Source organism: Ascidiella aspersa, chromosome 9, assembly GCF_963924565.1.
Source record: "Ascidiella aspersa chromosome 9, kaAscAspe10.2, whole genome shotgun sequence".
NCBI classification, from domain to species: Eukaryota; Metazoa; Chordata; class Ascidiacea; order Phlebobranchia; family Ascidiidae; genus Ascidiella; species Ascidiella aspersa.
The window spans coordinates 4,902,247-4,922,018 of NC_139455.1; the positions used below are offsets into that span (position 1 = coordinate 4,902,247).

At 36.3% G+C, this 19,772-nt stretch overlaps 1 protein-coding gene and 1 non-coding gene across 2 annotated transcripts; one reads left to right on the forward strand and one right to left on the reverse strand.

Moving 5' to 3' along the window:
- Nucleotides 1-746: 746 nt before the first annotated feature.
- Nucleotides 747-19,431, forward strand: LOC146132000 (ATP-dependent 6-phosphofructokinase, muscle type-like). Its single transcript, XM_083397121.1, has 21 exons — nt 747-940; nt 1,019-1,092; nt 1,710-1,787; nt 2,641-2,752; nt 3,184-3,317; nt 3,921-4,055; nt 5,117-5,245; nt 6,077-6,218; nt 7,550-7,722; nt 8,078-8,142; nt 8,600-8,672; nt 9,365-9,511; nt 10,470-10,540; nt 11,147-11,237; nt 11,863-12,015; nt 13,175-13,327; nt 14,884-15,048; nt 16,280-16,386; nt 16,893-17,062; nt 18,270-18,375; nt 19,053-19,431. Exons 1-21 carry the CDS (start codon nt 829-831, stop codon nt 19,156-19,158), a joined length of 2,496 nt encoding a protein of 831 aa, XP_083253247.1. The 5' UTR covers nt 747-828; the 3' UTR covers nt 19,159-19,431.
- Nucleotides 13,573-13,647, reverse strand: Trnat-ggu (transfer RNA threonine (anticodon GGU)). The gene has a single exon. It is a non-coding gene; the product is annotated as a tRNA-Thr (tRNA).
- Nucleotides 19,432-19,772: the final 341 nt, after the last annotated feature.

The following is a 19,772-nucleotide window of genomic DNA, read 5'->3' on the forward strand; positions in this document are numbered from 1 at the left end:
GACGCCGATCAATAGGTTCATTCAAGTCGGCGCTCGTAAAAGCATGTAGGGCTGCACGTACACATCGTTGATTGACACTTTACAACGAAATTTTCCGTAGAAAATACGTTATTGCACGAACAGTTTATTTGAAAAAAATACGTGTAGGGCTAGGCAGGTATAAAAGAACATTCCGATAGGACAATGCGTTCTCTAGTCCAGTTCAACAAGGCAAATCATGTTGACATATGTGGGAAGTATTTCGAAACGTATGTAACCCTTTTTTGTATAAATGCAATAAGACTACTATTTATTCCTGTGTGCGAGAAACTACTTTGATATTCATTTTTGTGCACTGAACTATTAAAACTATGTAAGTGAACCTATAATGCTATACGTTTGCTATAATGTGATAACCAGGATCTTATAAAAATCTTCTACATTGAAACAGTTTGTCAGATAAACTGTTTATTCAGACTATGTTTTTTGTGGGAACCTTAAATTTGGATTTAGTCTTATCTCTGTGGCCCTTTATCATGATGTGCAAACAATTTATTATTGAGTGGTAAAACAGGACAGTTGTATAAAACTATTTTACCGTAAATCCACTTCACAAAGTACAGATACAATTTAAAGTTCATTGACTTGAGCATTAGACGATAAACTCCCAAAATGCATGAAATTAAAGCTGACTGCTTGCACCAATTGTTTTGCTTCCAAATTATATTTACTGTACATTTGTACTTCTGTATCTTTAGATAAATTAGGGAAGTTTTATGCAATAAATTAACACACCATTAGGGATTTTTCAATCTACAACTAGGGCCGAGTTGCTATACAAGAACCAAGATGGCGGATGTTCACGAACACCAACGCTTAACTCGAGCCAAATCAACGTCAAAATCCATCATGGGTTTTGGTCGAGCCATTGCAGTTTTCACCAGCGGAGGGGATTCCCAAGGTAAAAAATTATTAACTCAAATGTATTATGCAAGTGATAATTTTTTCTGATAATTTGACACTTTTATTTGTATTTCAGGAATGAACGCAGCTGTTCGGGCAATTGTGCGAATGGGTATAACTTGTGGTGCCAAGGTTTATCTCATTCACGAGGTTTGTAGCTTTGTCAAATAGTCTTCTGTCCATGGTTACATGATATGAAATTTAAACTACCATATACAGTAGACTAGAGTAGACTATTTCCAGTTGTGTACTTCTTAGTTGCACTTTATAAGCAGCTTGGTTGAATTTAACATGTAAAATTAAGGCATATTTTTAAACAACTATTAGTGCTGATCTAGAATCCTACTACATTTTCATCTTGAGGTTTATATTGCTTTCATTATTTGGTTTAGGGTGCGAGTTTGGGTTTGGGTGAGTCAATTATTATTGTATTATTTATTATAGGATATTCATTTTTTCCTTGCAATTTCATTTTTGACAACTCGTTTTGTTACTGTAAAAAAAGTGGTAGGATTCTAGACCAGCGCCCAGCTATTTTTCTTTAAATAAATCTCTGTTAACATATATTTCTATTTCTAATGTTTTCTGCTATAACAATAATTTTCTGCTATTGACATCCTATTTACTTTAAATAAAACTATTTCAAATCTTTTATTGTTTAAAATGAAGTATCTGATATTATTAGATATAAATATTTCATGTAGGATGCAGAACTTTTAACTCTTGAAAAATCAATATTTTCAGGTTTAATGCTTTTAACTTTGTAGGGTTACCAAGGAATGGTAGATGGCGGGGATAACATCAAGGAAGCCGCTTGGGATGATGTGTCGGGAATATTACAAATGGTAAGTTACATGAAGTTTTTCTTGGTTGCTACAAATTTTTTTTAGTTACCACTGTGGTGGCTGCAACAATTGTGTTTTTACAATGCTAGTAAAAATATAGATGCACCAAAATGAAATTATGTAGTTATTCAGTACACCAAGGCTTTTGAAAAGCTTCAGTGTAACCCATTTTATTTAATTTAGTAAAACTGTCTGCGACTCTTTTAAGTGACAGTGTTGAACAAAACATTTTTGTCTGCTTCTGTGTGTATTTAAGTATCGTGAACTTCAAAGGTTTTGTTTTGAATTCTTTATTTTTTTTAAAATTAAAACAAAGACAAGGTGCCATTTTTAGCACCAAAAATTTATTTTGTTTTAGTTTGATGTAGTCTGGCTACCCCTAAACTTGTCTTTAGGATGGCTACCGTCAAACCATACAGTATACAGCTTTAATATTGTTTTACATCACAAGTTCTTAAACTTACAACCAACACCTTAAAAAAAATTGTTTTTTGTAAACCAAGGTTTGCATGACCTTTTTTTCAGAAATGAGTAAATGACAATCGAAAAGTCATATACAAATAGATTTCAGAAATCTGCCATTTCTGGTCCGAAGAATGTCAAAAAATTTGGAGTCTAAGTACAATAAGTGCAAAAAACGTTTTTTTAATTAAACCTTTTTCTGTAAAGGTTCACCACCTTCCAAATCATAGACTAATATTTTAATTAGGCCGTCATGGATCCCCTAAAACTAGCTCCTGTGCCCCCAAGATGTCTATGGACCTCAGTATAAGATTATGTGTTTACCATATTCTATGCTGGAATGATGTTAAAGACATCTACTGTATTGATTATTTGCTTTTTTATGTGCCAGGGTGGAACTGTGATAGGAAGTGCGCGTTGCAAGGCATTTCGTGAGAGAGATGGACGCCTTAAAGCTGCCCTTAACCTGATCACGCGAGGAATTACTAACATTTGTGCTATTGGTAAGTTTGTTATTTCAAAGGCAATTTTTAGTAATAATTCAACTTATTAGTCTGTTTTGTTTCCTTTTATGTGTGAAGTGTGCATACAATATAGCACCATATAACATTTTTTTAAACACTAGATTAACTTTTTGCTCAGGTAAATACCATTTGTTTTTTTAATTGTAATTAAGTCAGTGTGAACAGTTAAAATTAGTTACCTATTTTTCTAACTGCAAACTTAAAAAAATACCCCCCCCCCCCCCATAAAAAGTTAAAAACAACTTATTGTATATTTTGTGTAAGGTATTTATTTGCATTTTTAAAACATGATTTATTTGTATGTTAAGTACTGCCTACCTTTATTTGTATAATAAGCAATGCCTACCTTTATTTGTATAATAAGCACTGCCTGCAATGCTAATTTGCCCAAAATAATGTTACTTTTTAAGGTGGTGATGGCAGTTTGACCGGGGCAAACTTGTTCAGGGAAGAATGGCCTAGCCTTCTAGAAGAGCTTTTGACAAACGGACTAATTACTTCCGAGCAGCAAGTCAAATATGGTCATCTGAACATTGTTGGCCTTGTGAGTTAAATTTTCTAAACATCAATACATATGTGTTTGTTATTTAGCCCTTAAAAAGTAGGGCTGATCAATTAAAGCACACTTATTAACAGTACATTTGTACCTTTAGGAGGCTTACGAGAATCAGTCGGTTTATGAAAACATAATCCTCATTTAGCTGACTGCTTCAGAGTTAGCATCCCTGAAGTATCCAGTGTAATCTTGTTCTCTTAAAATTTCTACATTGTTTTCGGTTACTATTTTAATTTTAATCATCCTAAAAGAGTTTTGAAATGTCATATTAAAGTTGTGAAAAATTTTAAACATAAAAAGTCCAAAAATATGGTAAACCTATCAAAATAAAATCTTTGTTTAAGGGTTTATTTTCAAAATATTTCAGTTCAACTTATAAGCTAAGCCTCTTTAATTTTATAGTTTTTTTTTACTTTTTTCTATTTAACTATCTTTAAAGTTACAATATCCCTGAATTGTATGCCTTACTATGGTTTATTATGTTTAATGAGGTGGGCTGCTTCATACAATTTTAAAACTACCTCAGCCACATAAGACAGCTAATATTACTGATATCCGCCATTTGCATGAATGTTTAATGTCGCATTCAAGGTTGGTTCCATTGACAATGACTTTTGCGGCACCGACATGACCATCGGGGCAGACAGTGCCCTGCATCGAATCGTTGAATGCGTCGACGCTATTTCAACAACTGCTGTCAGCCATCAAAGAGCTTTTGTTCTTGAGGTGTGGAAAATTACATTTGGGTTTGTTGGTAGTTTATAAAAACAATAAAGTAGTTATTAAAAATCAAACCACCCCTAATTTAATCGTAAAAAAAAATAGTTTGCTATTTAGATATATTAATAACTTTTAGGAGCTGTGTTTATAAAAAATGTTACTGCATGCTTTAGTTAGAATCACCATTAGTAATGTCTACCTTTTTCTTAAATATAGGATTAAATTTCAAAAAAGGGTTTGCAAAGGTGCATAGCAGATAGCTTAGCAAAATGTCCCAGACAAGCCTATTTAGTTTCTAAATGGAAACAGGATATCCTATTCCTGGCCTTTGCTTGCCCTTAAGGCATTACATTGCCCTTTTCCTTATCATGGCAATTATAACACAAAGCATCGTCTATTTAAGTTTGGCAGGACAAATTTTCACCCCATGTATATACTTTAAGTTTTTATAATAGCTTTGCAACGGCCAACTGAATTTAAATACAACATCAGACTTTTTTTTTAAATAAATAAATAGCTTTGAGCATGGGGCTTCAGATCAGCATAAATATAAATAAAACCAATGATTATAATTTTCTAGTTCTGTTTTTCCTGGGCAAGAATACAATGTAAAACCTCATACAAAGTTTTTTATTGTTTTGTTGTGGGCTACCCTGACAAGCCTTCTGTTTATTATAATGGTTATCAAACCTTTTTTAACCTGTCACATACCATTATTATTTTTCTTAGGGATAGTATTCATTCAGTTCTTTGCATGCTTAACAACACGCCTGTTTATAAAGCAAATGTTTTTTTTCCAAAATAACAAAAAGGTATGCGGCCCACTTGAGCATCTGTTGAGCCACATGGTTGACAATCAGTGGTTCAATACCTTATACTTTGTTTTTATTGCCTTACACTGACATATGTAAGGCTATGTTTGATTTCAACTTAGTAATTTTCTAAAAAAGCAGTCTAAAAAACAGAAAAGGTGCTATCTATTAGTTCTAAGAAAATTCCGTTTTTTTCAGTTGTTGTTACAACACAGCTAACCAGCCTCCGTTTATATTACTTTGTTTGTGTGGTAGGTGATGGGTCGACACTGTGGCTACCTGGCGCTGGTGACCGGATTGGCCTGCGGAGCCGACTGGATTTTTATCCCGGAACATCCGCCCGGCGATGACTGGGAAGAAAAGATGTGCGCCCGACTCAACAACGTAATTTGTTGTGGATTTTTGTTAAACCAATATTTTGTATTTATTTTTTAGGTAAACTTCAGTGATTTTGGGATTTTTAGGTTTTAATTCAAAGCAAGAATGATTGGTTTACCTGTGTGCTGCTGTGTTTAGGAAATTTAAAAGATTTGCAATTGTTGTAAATTATTTCTTAGACCGCTTTATGAAGTAGGTAGAAACTAATAAATAATTAATTAATAATCATTTTGTTTGGTAAAACAGGAGTATAGTTTGCACTTTGATCAACAGAGATCTTTAAATATTTATTTTTATATGAGATAAATTTATTAGGTAATTTTTTTCGAAATTGTTATACCTGTTTCAGCTATTTAAATTCCTATTTATTAAATTAAATGGTGAAAAAATGGACATCTATAAATACTTTTTCTCAGGACATTTAATGAATACAAAATTGATTAGAAATGTCTTATTTAGGTCAGTATAAATTGATTTTTCATTAAAACGAAATGATATAATTGAAGAAATCAATTGTATTTTTAGTAAAAATGTTAATCATGAGTCGGAGCGCTGGTCTAGAATCCTAACACAGTTAATAAATCAACGCACGATATTTTGGTTGGGATGCGAGTTAGCGTTTAGGTGTACGTGGGTCAAGTGTTATTATGTTCATATTTCATAATATTACCTAACCCACCTTAACCCAAACGCTAACCCAAACAATGTGCGTTGTTGTAGGATTCTACACCAGCGCCAGATTCGGTAAGCAAAATTGATAAATTGGCCGTTTAACCGCCCCAATTGTTTCACAGCCACAAGAGGAAATTTGTCTTTTATTGATTTTTTCCTTTTTAGGCTCGTTGCTGGGGCAACCGCTTAAACGTCATCATTGTGTCAGAGGGAGCCATCGACTGCCACGGAAAGGCCATTACGTCACAGATGGTGAAGGACGCCATTTGCAAACGACTGGATATCGACACAAGGATCACCGTTCTAGGTTAGTCACACACCTTTCCAAAATAATGCACTTTGCCAATTATATTTAGGTTTCATTTTAAGTATTTGGTGCTCAATTTAGGAAACGGAATAAAAATTCACGCGAGTATATTAAATTGCCCATAAAAAGAAAAAAATAATTTTACTAAGATTGTCTTGTGTTTTTGAGATATTTTAATAGCTGCTCTATACAAGATTTTTTTTCTAAACTGTGTTCTCCACCTTCAAATTATTCTTACACCCCGATGCATAGTTATTAAATAGAAGGTTTTAAAGTCGCAAAAAATTAGCAGCTGAAAAAGTGCTGAATTGCTCAAAAACTGTGTTTCAAGTGACAAAGCCGCACAAACGAACATAAAATAAATATGTTCGGCATTATTGTTATACCAGCAATAGAAAAGTGATTCAAATTTCATTCGGAAAAATTGCAGAGCGGAATTTAAAACATTACCAGGTGGCAGGTGGAATGCACATTTTCCGTATCTAATTAGTATTTGATAGGCAGGAGAAAATAATTGTAACAAAGTTCCCTTTCTTCTATTGGCTGATAATTAAGAATTAAGATTAATTGTTTTTTTATATTAAAAATAAGACTTTTGTTGGTGTCTCTTGTCAACCGGAAGTATGAAAAACATTACGCTTTTAACCGAAAAACAAATTCCGTTCATTTGGACCGTAAAGTTTCCCTTTTAACCCAGGTCAAGTGCAACGTGTTTTTTTTTTAATATTTGCAATGTATTAAATTATTTATCAAGTTGTTTTATGCAATAGGTAAAAAGTAATTTTATTTTTTTATTTTGTAAAACAGTAATATATTTTGCACGGCGATCAACAGACATCCCAACTTTTCTTTCCTCAAAAAATCCATTAACTACAGAATTTGTCAGAAACTTAATTATGAGGTGTTGATAAAATTAATTATTATTATTAAACTTTTTAGAAAAATAAGTTTTAATAAAATAATTTTTTTTTATATTGAAAATATGACTTTTGTCAGTGTCTCTTGTCAACCAAAAGTATGAAAAACATTATTTGAAGCGAAAAAATTGAAGCGAAAAACATTGGCTTCCAACAGAGTAGCACCAGTTCACTTCACTTGGACCGTAAAATTTTCCTTTTAACCCAGGTCAAGTACATGGTGTTTTTTACGAGTTGCAATGTAATAAATAATTTTTCTTGCTGTTTTATGAAATAGGTAAAGGCAGTTTTATTATATATATAGTTTGCTCAGTGATCAACAGACATCCTAACTTTTCTTTCCTCAAAAAATCCATTAACCACAGAATTTCTCAGAAACTTGATTTATGATGCAAAAATCCCCTTTTCAACCAGGTCACGTGCAACGTGGGGGTTCACCCAGTGCCTTCGATCGTATCCTGGGTACACGAATGGGCGCGGAAGCTGTCCTGGCTCTCCTGGAAGCGACCCCCGCTACCCCTGCCTACGTCATTTCACTCGACGGGAATCAAGCCGTTCGCGTGCCCCTTATGGATTGCGTTAAGCGGGTTTGTGATTAGGGACGTACGATAATATCGGATCCGTGTCCGATACTCGATGCTAGGGGGTTGTATCGCAACTTCTTCTAAACTAGGGTGTACTGATCCGATATCTAAATATTTGTAGTACAATGCAGTAATTTCCACCTAGTTTGAATTTTTTGTAAAAATAATAAAACTTACTAATAAACGATTCTATAGTTTCTTTGATTTGGGCCAAATCCATTGGTAAATAATTGATGTTGCATTGGTCGGCTATTTTTACCCAAAGTGTTTTTTTGGAATAAAATAGCGAACTAAACGGACATATATTCTTCCGCCAGTGACCTTTAAAATGTAATTTAAGACTTTTTTTTATGTGCAGACCCAGGAAGTCCAAAAGGCGATGGACAATCTGGATTTTGATACAGCCGCAAAGTTGCGCGGACGGTAAGTTGTTTTGTTATAAGGAAACAGTTCCCAACCTTTTGTGGCTTGTGTTCATAAAATAATCAATAGATTGCGGCACCCCCACTAGAATGTGCGTTAAGTGCTTAATGTAATGTAACTCCTAATGAACTGGAACAACACAATCTGCTCTATACATGTCGGGAAATGTCATTAGATTTTGACACAATACTGTCGCTTGGTTTGTTTTCGTCATTTCCAAGCTCCCCTTAGACACCATTAGCTTGGATTGGAGTATATATTCTTATTAACCTTTGTGAATTGATTGTGGATAAAGCAATATAATTTTTAATTTTTACATTACACTAAAATGATAAAATCATAGTACGATTCAATATAAAGTTATGTATAAACTTATTGTTTGATAATGATCCTACACATGTTTTATTGAGATCAAATTTTTTTTTATTTATATATAATTTTCCACATACTATTTCAGAACGTTCCAGGGCAACCTTGAAATCTACAAAAAGCTCGGCGCAATGTCCAAAGCAACCAGCGATACGTCCAAGGTATACTTATACTTATGTTAGGTATACCGCTTGCAAAACAACGGTAAAACGTTGGAGCATAATGGTTGAATGTTTTATTTGGAGGTATTGGCAATATATCAAAGCTCACTTAGAGGTATTTACCGTTCTAACGTTTCGAATATATCTTTGTCTTTTTAAACATAGTGAACGAAGATAAATCGATGTTCTAAACGTTTAAAATGATACCTACTTCGCATTTGGCTAATATATATTTTCTAATGGTTAAATGAATACGTGAAGAAAAGGGGTTCAATTTAGCTATAGGAAATACAATATCTAGCCTAAATAACATACTTTTCTGTTTAATTTTAAAACGCATCAAGAAATATTGATTTCCGGGACGCAAAAGGTTTTTAGTTTTTGAAACCCTGTTTTAAAAGATGAAATACCCTGCGTTGTGCTCGATTCAAATATAAACACAGCCTTTTCCAGTATATATCAGGTATTTATTATTTTTATTCGGGGAGGTATCGTATACATATTACACACCTTTCCACAAACTTTACAATGCATAGGTGTACGTTTAACCGACCAGTTAGCCTAAACGCATTATTAAGTTACTCCACATTCTTATTCAATGAGCAGACAGCAGAAAAAAATACGCGGAAAACTTTTCGCCAATCCACTTCAATTATTTATAGGCGGCTTAAACGATCTTTATTGCATCGCAGAATAAGTACAACATTGCGATTCTGAACGTCGGTGCACCGGCCGCTGGAATGAATGCTGCTGTTCGTTCCGCCGTAAGAACTTGCCTGTACAATGGATTCAACGCCCTGGCTGTACACAACGGCTACGAAGGACTCGCCAACGACATGGTAAGCGTGTAAAGGTGTATGCCTTCAGTACGCCAACCTATATGCCTGCCAATCATGGCAAATGTGCCCCTTTTATAGTAAAACTAACGGTTGTTTGGGTGGTAGATCTTATAATTGATACGCTTTTTCAAAAACACTTTACAACCCCTTCCCAAATGTTAGACCAGTACGCAGTATTTTACTTGTGCACAAACCAAAAAGCGTTTGTCTTACAACACCGTCTTCATAAAAAGGAAACTTTATAACCTTAACTTTAATCAATGTAATTACAGAAGTTGGTTACATTGTCCAGATTTTTTTATTACAACTTTATTCGTTTTTAGCAGTAAGTACTATTTAGAATCGTTCACACAATGTAAAGCTTTCTTTATGGACTTATTTAAACTAACACACATCAGTGCGCTGACATTGCACTTTGTATATAGAAGGCTGTGCACACAATGTTGCTCCAACACACCCGGTAATTGGCCAACGATATAGGAATAATTTTATAACTAAAAACTTGCAAAACAACTAATAATAATTTAAGGTAATAATTTTTAACTGCTATACTTGTGGACAAAAAACACCCTCTTCCCTAAACTACCTTTCACTATTAACCCTATTGTTTCACTTATATTCTACATATATAGGCTTTGCTATTATTTGTTTGCTGTCTGGGTAATGTATTTGTTTTATATATTTATCGAATTAAAGAGTACAGTCAAGACTTGAAATGCCGTTGACGTACATATAAGTACACTTCGTATATATAAGCTTAAACACAATAGCGCAAAAAAAACATCCGTAATGCGAGGACTGGAGGTCGTAAAAGTACTGCCATGTAATACGCCTATTATACGCCATATGTAACCAAACGCCATGGGTTGTGTAAGCGCTATAAGCACGAGCGAAATAACAAGAGCGCACGTATCACCTGAGCTGCGTTAAGTCTGACTCGATGTCAATATTTGTTCAGGTTGAGGAGTTTACTTGGACCACGGTGTCGCATTGGGAGTCGCTTGGCGGTTCCAAGCTGGGAACGAAAAGGTAAGTTACAAGGCTACTGAAATGTGATTAAACCGATCACGGCGTTGGTTTGACAGATAATGTTGAAATGGTAACTGATATTACCAAGTGTTATACCGAGGGTGGCATAACCGGGTATGGATTCAGATTCATTTTTTGGGACATTCAACTGTTCACTAGTAAATTGCTTTTACCTAACACCCGACTTGTTTTAGCTCCATGGCGTCATACTCACTTGAATATTATTTAGATGCTGCACAGACCCTGTTAATTCTATACATTTACTGTATAACTCATCATCTATCATTTTAATATAATTATCGTAGTTTTAAACATAACCTTGTTATGACAGTACAGGTCACTTAACTTATAAATGCCTCTGTTTCACAAATTGCGGTGATTTTATATGTGTAGCCTTGGTCACATACCTAGTTTTACATATTTTCAAATATTAACTGTAAAAATTGTTTTTCTGTATATACATTTGACCGATTTTTCTACATCTAGGCTAATGAATGGCACGCATTACTTGGTGCTTTGGATTTGGATTTATTAAACTAAATACGATTTTTTGACAACAAAAATTGCTAACCTTAACTTACGTCTGGTTTATTCGTCTTCGACCAGAACCCTTCCGTCACAATGCGGCATCGAAAAGATCGCGCAGGTTTTGAAGAAGCGAAACATCCACGGCCTGATCTGCATCGGAGGTTTTGAGGCAAGTAGCCGTTTGCATGCGCATCCATTCATTATTGCAAGTAACTAATGTAGGCCTAAAGTAAAAGGCTTAAAACGGTAGCTGACATACTACATCACTCCCAGCTTATCACCGAAAAGCAAATTTTGCCGAATGTAGGAAAATGAGCCGCCTTTCTTTAGGTTGGTCCTGACATAAAGCTGTACGCTGCCAAATGAGTGTTTTTACGTTGGTCTTGGAATTTGTCAAATATATCAAACCCTTCCATTGCAAATTAATCGAGGAGCGAAAATGATTTTACGTATAGATAAACTTATGGTCATTAATTTACGTTGCTTTTTATTGTCAAAGTCACTTATGGATCGAAATCAAGTCAGTTGTCCAAATGTCTGAAATCAAGTCAAATGTTTTGAACCAAAAACTTAAGTCATACCAAATCATTGAAACCCAACTATTTAAACCAAGTCGTCACAAGACTGACAGGTTCTCACAAATTTGTAAAAAAAAAATCCATGCAAATTGGAATTTTTTTTCCATGTCCCACCTGTTCAAAGAGTCCGGTATATATTTTGCACCAAACGATTATTGTGCCCTGTCAATCACCCCTTCCCCTAAAAAAAACAACGGTTCCACCGGCGCCGCGCAGGCCTGCCAGGGCGCCGCCGACCTCGAGCGCGCCCGCGGTGATTTCCCGGAACTGCAAGTGCCCCTGGTCTGCCTGGCCTGCACCGTGTCCAACAACATCCCCGGGACCGACCTCTCGATCGGCACCGACACCGCCCTCAACGCTATCATGGAGGTGACTCGAGCGGCGATGCGAGCGTTGGCGGCGACGGGGCCGATTTGACACCCCGCCCCTTTTTAGTGCTGATAATGCTGCTTTTGATTCGTGTTGATTGGGTTGTAGCGTTTGGCCGTGCTGGCATGACGTGCATGCGATCGCCAGATGCGCTGCTGGTTAAAATTGGGCCGAAGTGCAAAAATAAATTAGAATAATTGTGGTCCCAAAGGTTTGTCGTCCCTCAATAGAGTCTTTTCTTAAAGCTAAACAGGTTTAAAGCACTAACGCAGCTGCCTCTGTTAAACGCACGACATTACAGTTATTGGCACATGAGTTGTTACTAATCAGCCACATAGGGACTTTAAAGTTCAAGTAAATAGACTATATGAGGCAAATGAAACTAGCACATTTGACATAATGTTAAAAAATATTTAACTGGCCTATTAATATGCAAAATATAAACCTCAATCACTAAACTTACAACAAAGTTCTACACCTAGAAATATAACCAAAAGACAAGCTTCTACAATTTCAAAACTGAAAAATAGAGATGCTTTCGTAAAATTGTTCGATAGTGCTGCGAAATTTCAGCTTAACCTTTTTAATAAGTTGTCCGACGGATATTAGACAAATGACTCAAAGGGCTTCAAGTAGATAGTTATCTTTAATGCTTAACCTAACTAACGTGTACCTTGACACTTGGCCCTTTTTTCCGAGTTAGTTTTGTAAGACTTACTTTCCTAATTTACTCATGTTTTATTTTTTGACACTTTATTGGCCCAGAATTACAAGTTGTTCAAAGTTACCTATTCGCAATAGTTAATAGTTAAAACTCCTTCTTAAATTTAAAAAGAACTCTACGTGCTTTGCCTCTAGGACATATTGTTATTTCAAATCCACAGGGCGTGCAATTACTCATTCCATATACGGCTTTATTGCGTCCAGAAAAAAAATACTTGGCTACGGTTTCTGCTGAAAAAGTAGCACCGATTAAACAGATTTTGAAAAAAACTTTCCTCCCAGCTCACACACAGCTTAAATCAAACCGCGGCAAAAAAAACAACTTGTTTTTTTTTTGCTCGTCAACTTGTGATCGGACACCACTTGCCTGCTGTGCCTTTGCTACTGTTTTTCACGATGTAACTCGCCTGTGCTTTTCGTGTGCTTTAATTTGCAGGCCTACCAGGGCGCAATCGAAATGGGCAGGGCGCGGGAATCGAACCCGGGCTTCAGAATCCCCGTGGCGCTAATTCCGGCAACGATTTCGAACAACGTCCCTGGTACGGACATGTCGATCGGCTGTGACACCGGCATCAATGCAGTTTGCGAGGTGAAACATAAATGCTGACGCCGCCGCGTCGCCATAGCGTGGATTCCTGCCCAGGGGATGTCCAATACCTATTATTCTGTGTCAATTATCTCTAATTCGATATCATTTACTTGAAAATAGTTATAAAGGATAGCTAAATAGACCTAAACCCTATTATGACACCGGATGCCTTCGAAAAGGCTTACCGAAATCAGCCAGTCTAATTAGGATTATAGTGAAACCAAGGTCGGGCTAGAAAAACAACTAGCCTGCGGTGAGGCTCGAACTCATGACCTACGGCCTTACCAGGACCGTTGCTTTACCAACTGAGCTACACAGTCAGAGGGAAGCACTTTGAGTAACAACCATAGCACCATTGCCTGCTGCATCATGTTCGTACATAGAACCTCATTTTTAGGGGATCAACATCCCGTACATAGCAACCCTATTATGAGATTCAATATTGCTCATGCACTGATAAAAACATTACTGCCACATAAATTTGACTATCATCCCCAAACTCATGTGTTATATATCGGAAATGACTAATTTTCACCCTAAGAAGTAAAAAATATGTCAAACACTTGGGGATAATAATAGTAACATAATGCTATATTCACCTATATATTGCAAGTTATTCATTGCAAACTGCCTTACCCAAGTAATCTGGGCTAGTCTATTATCTAGCACAGTGGTCAGTGGGTTTAAACTTTTTCAACGCGGAACCCCTAAAATATTTTTTTCGTTAAAATATACCAGACTTCGATAAGCCCCCAATGGCCCCTCTAAAACTAGTTCACGTAACACCAAAGGGGACCACGGACCCCAATTAATCAAACAGGATGTAGCAGCTATAATTAGGTTATAAATGTGTACCATTTTTCTTATTTAAAGTTAAGGGCACAAATTTTCTCACGCATAGAGATTATATGTTTTATATTAATAGCAAAAAAGGCCGCTTTGCCAGATCTATTTCCCGCAAAATCTCATTTTGGAATCCATGCAAAAATCGTTCGCACCGTTTTAAAGCGCAATTTCTTCAATTTTTTTTCAATCTGCAGAATATACGATTTAAAATGAAACTTGACTGTTTTCAAAAATGACGTCATGATGGTCATGCTTGCACTCATGCCATTGCTCTTGCATGTTGAACACTCATGATTGTAGCCATTTTTACCTAATTGATGTTATGCGGATATTGATTGTGGTCATGTGTGGGCATATGTTTGTATGCATGTTTTTCATTTTGTAATGCTATATTTAAAAAAATTCCAAATCAATTGTGTTTAAAGACTTAAGGGCCAAATGTTGATAAGTTGTATCAATACGTAAATATTAACTGTTAAACGCTCCATTAAAGATATTCTCCAATTTGCTTTAAAATTTACTTCTGATTTTTTTAAACAATTTAAACTAGCATAAAATTATATTTGTATTTTTTACTTGAGGCCAATATTCGGGGTATTTAACACTTTTTGGAAATCTGGTATCATTGATTATAGGAAACTGAAATTTCAACCTCGGACAAACTTTTACACCTTCACTAAAACCGTGTTTCTTGTCGTTTTCGCCGTAAGACCTGCGATCGCATCAAGATGTCCGCTAGCGGCACCAAGCGGCGAACTTTCGTTATCGAGACGATGGGAGGCTTCTGCGGTTACCTAGCAACCATGTCCGGACTGGCGGCTGGGGCCGACGCCGCTTACATCTTTGAGGAAGAGTTTACCATCAAAGACCTCCAGGTTAATTACGTTGTTTGCCTGGGTTTAGTTTGGTTATGTAAAACGTCGACTCTGGAAAGTCTATGATTAAAATAATTGCTTACGGGAATTCATTGCTCATATGAATCAAGGCAGTGTTGTAAACGAGTCATTCTAAAAAGAGTCCGTCAAGTCATTTGTAAAGTAATTTAAAGTCCAATTCAATTATTTTTGTATACATAACTAACCAAGTCACCGGTTGCCCCAGTCAACTTCAAGTCACATCCTTGTCATGAAATTAAAACGTTAAACTGTTAAAATTGGTAAACTCCTCCGATTATAAACCATAATTCAACTAAAACATAAGAACATATAGCAAGTAAATTGTTTTACGTGCCAAAATTGGGATTCATAACCCAGTTTAAAAGAAAAAAATGAAACCACTTTCAACCCAAGTCATTTGTTCCAAAAACTTCGCCAAGTCAAGTCATTTGTCCAAAAGAAGTCGCTGTTAAGTCAAATTTTGACTCGGTCATTAAAACACTGGATCAAGGTATAAAATTATTGTGAAATTAATTTTTGAAACGTGCCCTTTTTTAGAGTCAATATATTATCTTTAATAAAATCCACCCAAACTGCTTTAAAAATGACATTGCAGTGTTATACAAGTTAACGATCACGATCAGCAAAATTTATTTCGCCAAAATAAGTGAGCTCGAAACTGCCTAGAACTGTTTTCATTAACCAAAAATTATTCAGTCGTTTTTATTTCTTCAAGTAAATTGGTCCGTAAAACTCTTTATCAAAGACTACACAATGAAGCATGTTACTTAAGTCATGTAATTAGCCCAGTTAATGCTAATACTACCCTCTTAAAAATGTAAGCAATTTAATCCTTAATGTCAGGTTCACCAAACTCCGACCAGGGGTTAATTCGGCTCATAAAGTTAGTTCAACCGGCCCGCGACCTATTTCCTTAATAAAAGTTGAAATTTTGGCGGATGCTTTTTAAAGTTAAAGTTTAAAGAACTTTAAACTGAACTATAAATAATCTAACTTTAGTTTTTTATTGCATTTTCTTCGTTTAACGATAAATCAAATGAATAAAGTTCGACACAAAATTGAATATTCGGCCGCGATTGTCAATCTTTACAGTTATCCGGCCAACAATCATTTAGGCCTGTCAAATCATTCAGGCCCGCGATCTTCAGGCCTATCAACCGTTTAAGAAAAATAGTTGGTGACCTAGTTTTATTGCTTTATATTGTTGCAGATGAACATCACTCACTTGCGCAACAAGATGAGGGGTAAGATTCAGAGGGGTCTGGTTCTACGAAACGAGAAGGCCAACGCGAACTTCAACACTGACTTCATTCACAGGTGCGATTACTTAAGCTGTACTCTATTTCTTCTTTTTTTGAGATTGTTACGAGCCAGAGGTAAACTTTGTTTAAAAGCATTTCTAGAAGAAAGAGTTTTGTTTGCATTTTATTAAACTAATGTTGTTTTTTGCAAGATTAGTGTATTGATTTTGTAGCCTAATGGCCGGAGGTTGTACTTAGAAGTAATATGAATATTAAACCCCATACAAAAGTAGGTAGCTTTGTTAAAAATTATGAATTATTAAGAAAGTTCAAAATATGCAAAATATGCTACTATATTGATTGCTTTTCTAAACGAAATAATTAAATTTCTGATTTTAAACATTCTTTCGTGATACATATATGATTTAGAACTCCATATAAAAGGTTGAAAGTTCATTAAACAGTAAAACTAGTATTCTACGCCAAATTACTCGCCCATTATCGCTAGTAACATAATCAAAAACACGCCAACACTTAGTCATTTCAATCATCATTCTGACCGAGTGTCCTTCTCCCCTACAGGCTCTACTCGGAAGAGGGCAAGAACGTGTTCGACTGCCGTGTCAACGTACTCGGCCACATGCAGCAGGGGGGAGTCCCCTCGCCGTTCGACCGCAACTACGCCACCAAGTCGGCGGCCAAAGCGGTCTTTTGGGTCATGGACCAGATCAAGAACAACTGCAACGAAGACGGTGAGTCGGTGGGCGGTTGTGGCCTTTTTCGCCTTCTGGTATTTTTAAAAATGGTCTTTATCGCCTTCTGGTATTTAAAAAAATGGCCTTTTTTCGCCTTCTGGTATTTTTAAAAATGGTCTTTTTCGCCTTCTGGTGTTTTAAAAAATGGCCTTTTTCGCCTTCTGGTATTTTTAAAAATGGTCTTTTTCACCTTCTGGTATTTTAAAGAATGGTCTTTTTCGCCTTCTGATATTTTAAAAAATGGTCTTTTTCGCCTTCTGGTATTTCTGAAAGTGGTCTTTTTCGCCTTCTGGTATTTCTGAAAAGTTGTCTTTTCGGAATAATTTCTCCCCATAAGATTTAAAGTCATTAATAAAGCAGTGAGTCGCACCAATGACAGCAGTCACAGCACTGATGTGAATTTGTACTATAACCGGCTAGAAATTATTTTGGGCGGCAAAATCTATGAGTCGGCCTCGATTATGGTAAATTTAAATGTAGGGTTGTCCCGATATTATCGGATCCGAGCCGATACCAGGTGTTGGTATCGGTACTTGTCCAATGTTGGGTTGTATCGCTACCAAGGAAATAGTCAATTAGCAACTGAAGGTAACCAAACTTCTTAACACTCTAAGCCAGTGTTTCAACCCGTGGGATGGTACGCACTTATGCGGATGACGAACGTCGTGCGGATAAATGTGCGGATAAAAATGGTGCATGTTATTAATTTTATATTATGTGTAATACAATAATCAACTAAGCTGCATGGTGCCCCACTTAAGCGTTACAAGTACAGTAATTAGTCTCGTAGTGGTTCATTGCAGATTAAGCCATCTATTTTATATCGGTCAAGGCTTAGGCTCACGGGTTTAAAACACAAACCCTTTCATTGAAAAAAAACTGAAGGTAAAAACTAGAGGTTGCAAACTTTGTTTCGTGCGGATGAAAATTTTCCGAAATAAAAAAGTGCGGATGGAAATTTTAAAGGTTGAAAAACACTGCTCTAAGCAAATTATGGCTTGATATCTTATTTAAAACGTACTTAGGACGTAATAATTTAAAAATTCTGTCAACGGCCGTACTTTTTGCCCAAACTGATCAATATGGAAATCAAATACTAAATTGCCTAAAGCTTAAATTCTGACTGTTGCTGCTTTGTATTAATTTCATGGCTTGCATGTGTGCGTAACTAGGCAAACCTAACGTTAACCTATACTTTATGCAGGCGGTGTGAGCTGCACCGGACCCGAATCTGTGTGTCTCCTCGGGATGCAGAGGAGACAAATGCTCTTCCAGCCAGTCTCGGTACTCCAAGAGGACACCGACTTCGAGTGAGGACGATTTGATAAAAGCGTAACTCTAATTTAATTGGAATGATCCAATAGTTTAGCATTGTAAGTGCCCATGTAGACCTGCCTGTCTAGATACTGCAACGCATGAAGCAAGAGAGTCAGATTTATTTTGTTTTTATAAAGGGTGTCAAAAACACTACTTTCCAAGCTTGCTATTCCAAAACAGCGCGGTCCAACTACAGACCCCCGGACTCTTTTATTGGCTGGCGATAAAATCGCCCGGCCACCCTTTTTGCTACCGTGAAAGCTCCGCGAAAATACTCGCATTATATCATGCCAATGTTTTTAGCATGAAGCAACAGCACGTTTCGTGAGATTACTTGAAAATGACGTCAGGGTTATGACGTCATATACCCGATTTTTTATGCTCCCCCCCCCAACCATTGGCCCGCCTTCGTCTTATTCATTATGACTTTATAAACACCTCCCTTGTGGCGTCCCTGCGTAATTTGCCAAAGCGTGAACAGTTGGGCGACTACATGTCCAGGGTTCGTGGAAGGGGCCCAGGGGCACAACTTATGGAAGGTTTCAAAAAAAGAAAAAACGCAAAACATTCTTAACATCCTATTCCGTAGTTTTGCTAGTGAATATGAGGACTTTTCCGCTTCTAAGAAGAACAATACCTCGACTTACATTTTCCAACTTTGTTTACGCAGACACCGAATCCCGAACACCCAGTGGTGGATGCAGCTTCGTCCGCTTCTCCGCATCATGGCGCACTACAGCGACGACTCGGCCGTCTACGAGACCGACGTATTTTAACTTCGAACTCGACAGATCAGCACTTCTTCCTTGCATGCCACGTTTTTTTGCTTTGCTTTCTTTGTGCTTTAAAGTGATGATTCTTCACCCGCCGCTAATCAAAGTAGGGTTGCCAAGTTGCGTTTTTTTATACACTAGCTTGTTTTTTTTTCTGTACATTTTAAAAGTTTTATTTTTCCTTTAGCAGAGGCTCGAACTCTCTGGCTTTGTCCACTGTCAAAAAATAAAGTTTTAAAAAAATCGTAATTAATTATTTTAAGCCAGAAGTGGCGTAAACAAAACTGGCTAAAAACGCTTGGAATCGATAGACTTTTATAAAGCTTAACAAAAAAAGTGTTGTGCTACAGTTGCCAAACATTTCGAGTCTTGTAAAAAAAATTTGGCGACAAACATGTGCTCCACCTCGGCACTTATTTATTTTCTGGGCCGGAAAATTTTAGTTTTTTTTTCAGCTGGTGCCCTGTATTTATTCCTCTGAACCTGATTGTTCACTGTATCAAAATCTAATCCCGCCTCCATTTGCCTGTTAAATACACGAATGGATGATGCTGCTTCGGGTGGATTTCCATGCATACAAGCAAGCCGATATTTGTATTTGAAATGCGTTGAACTTT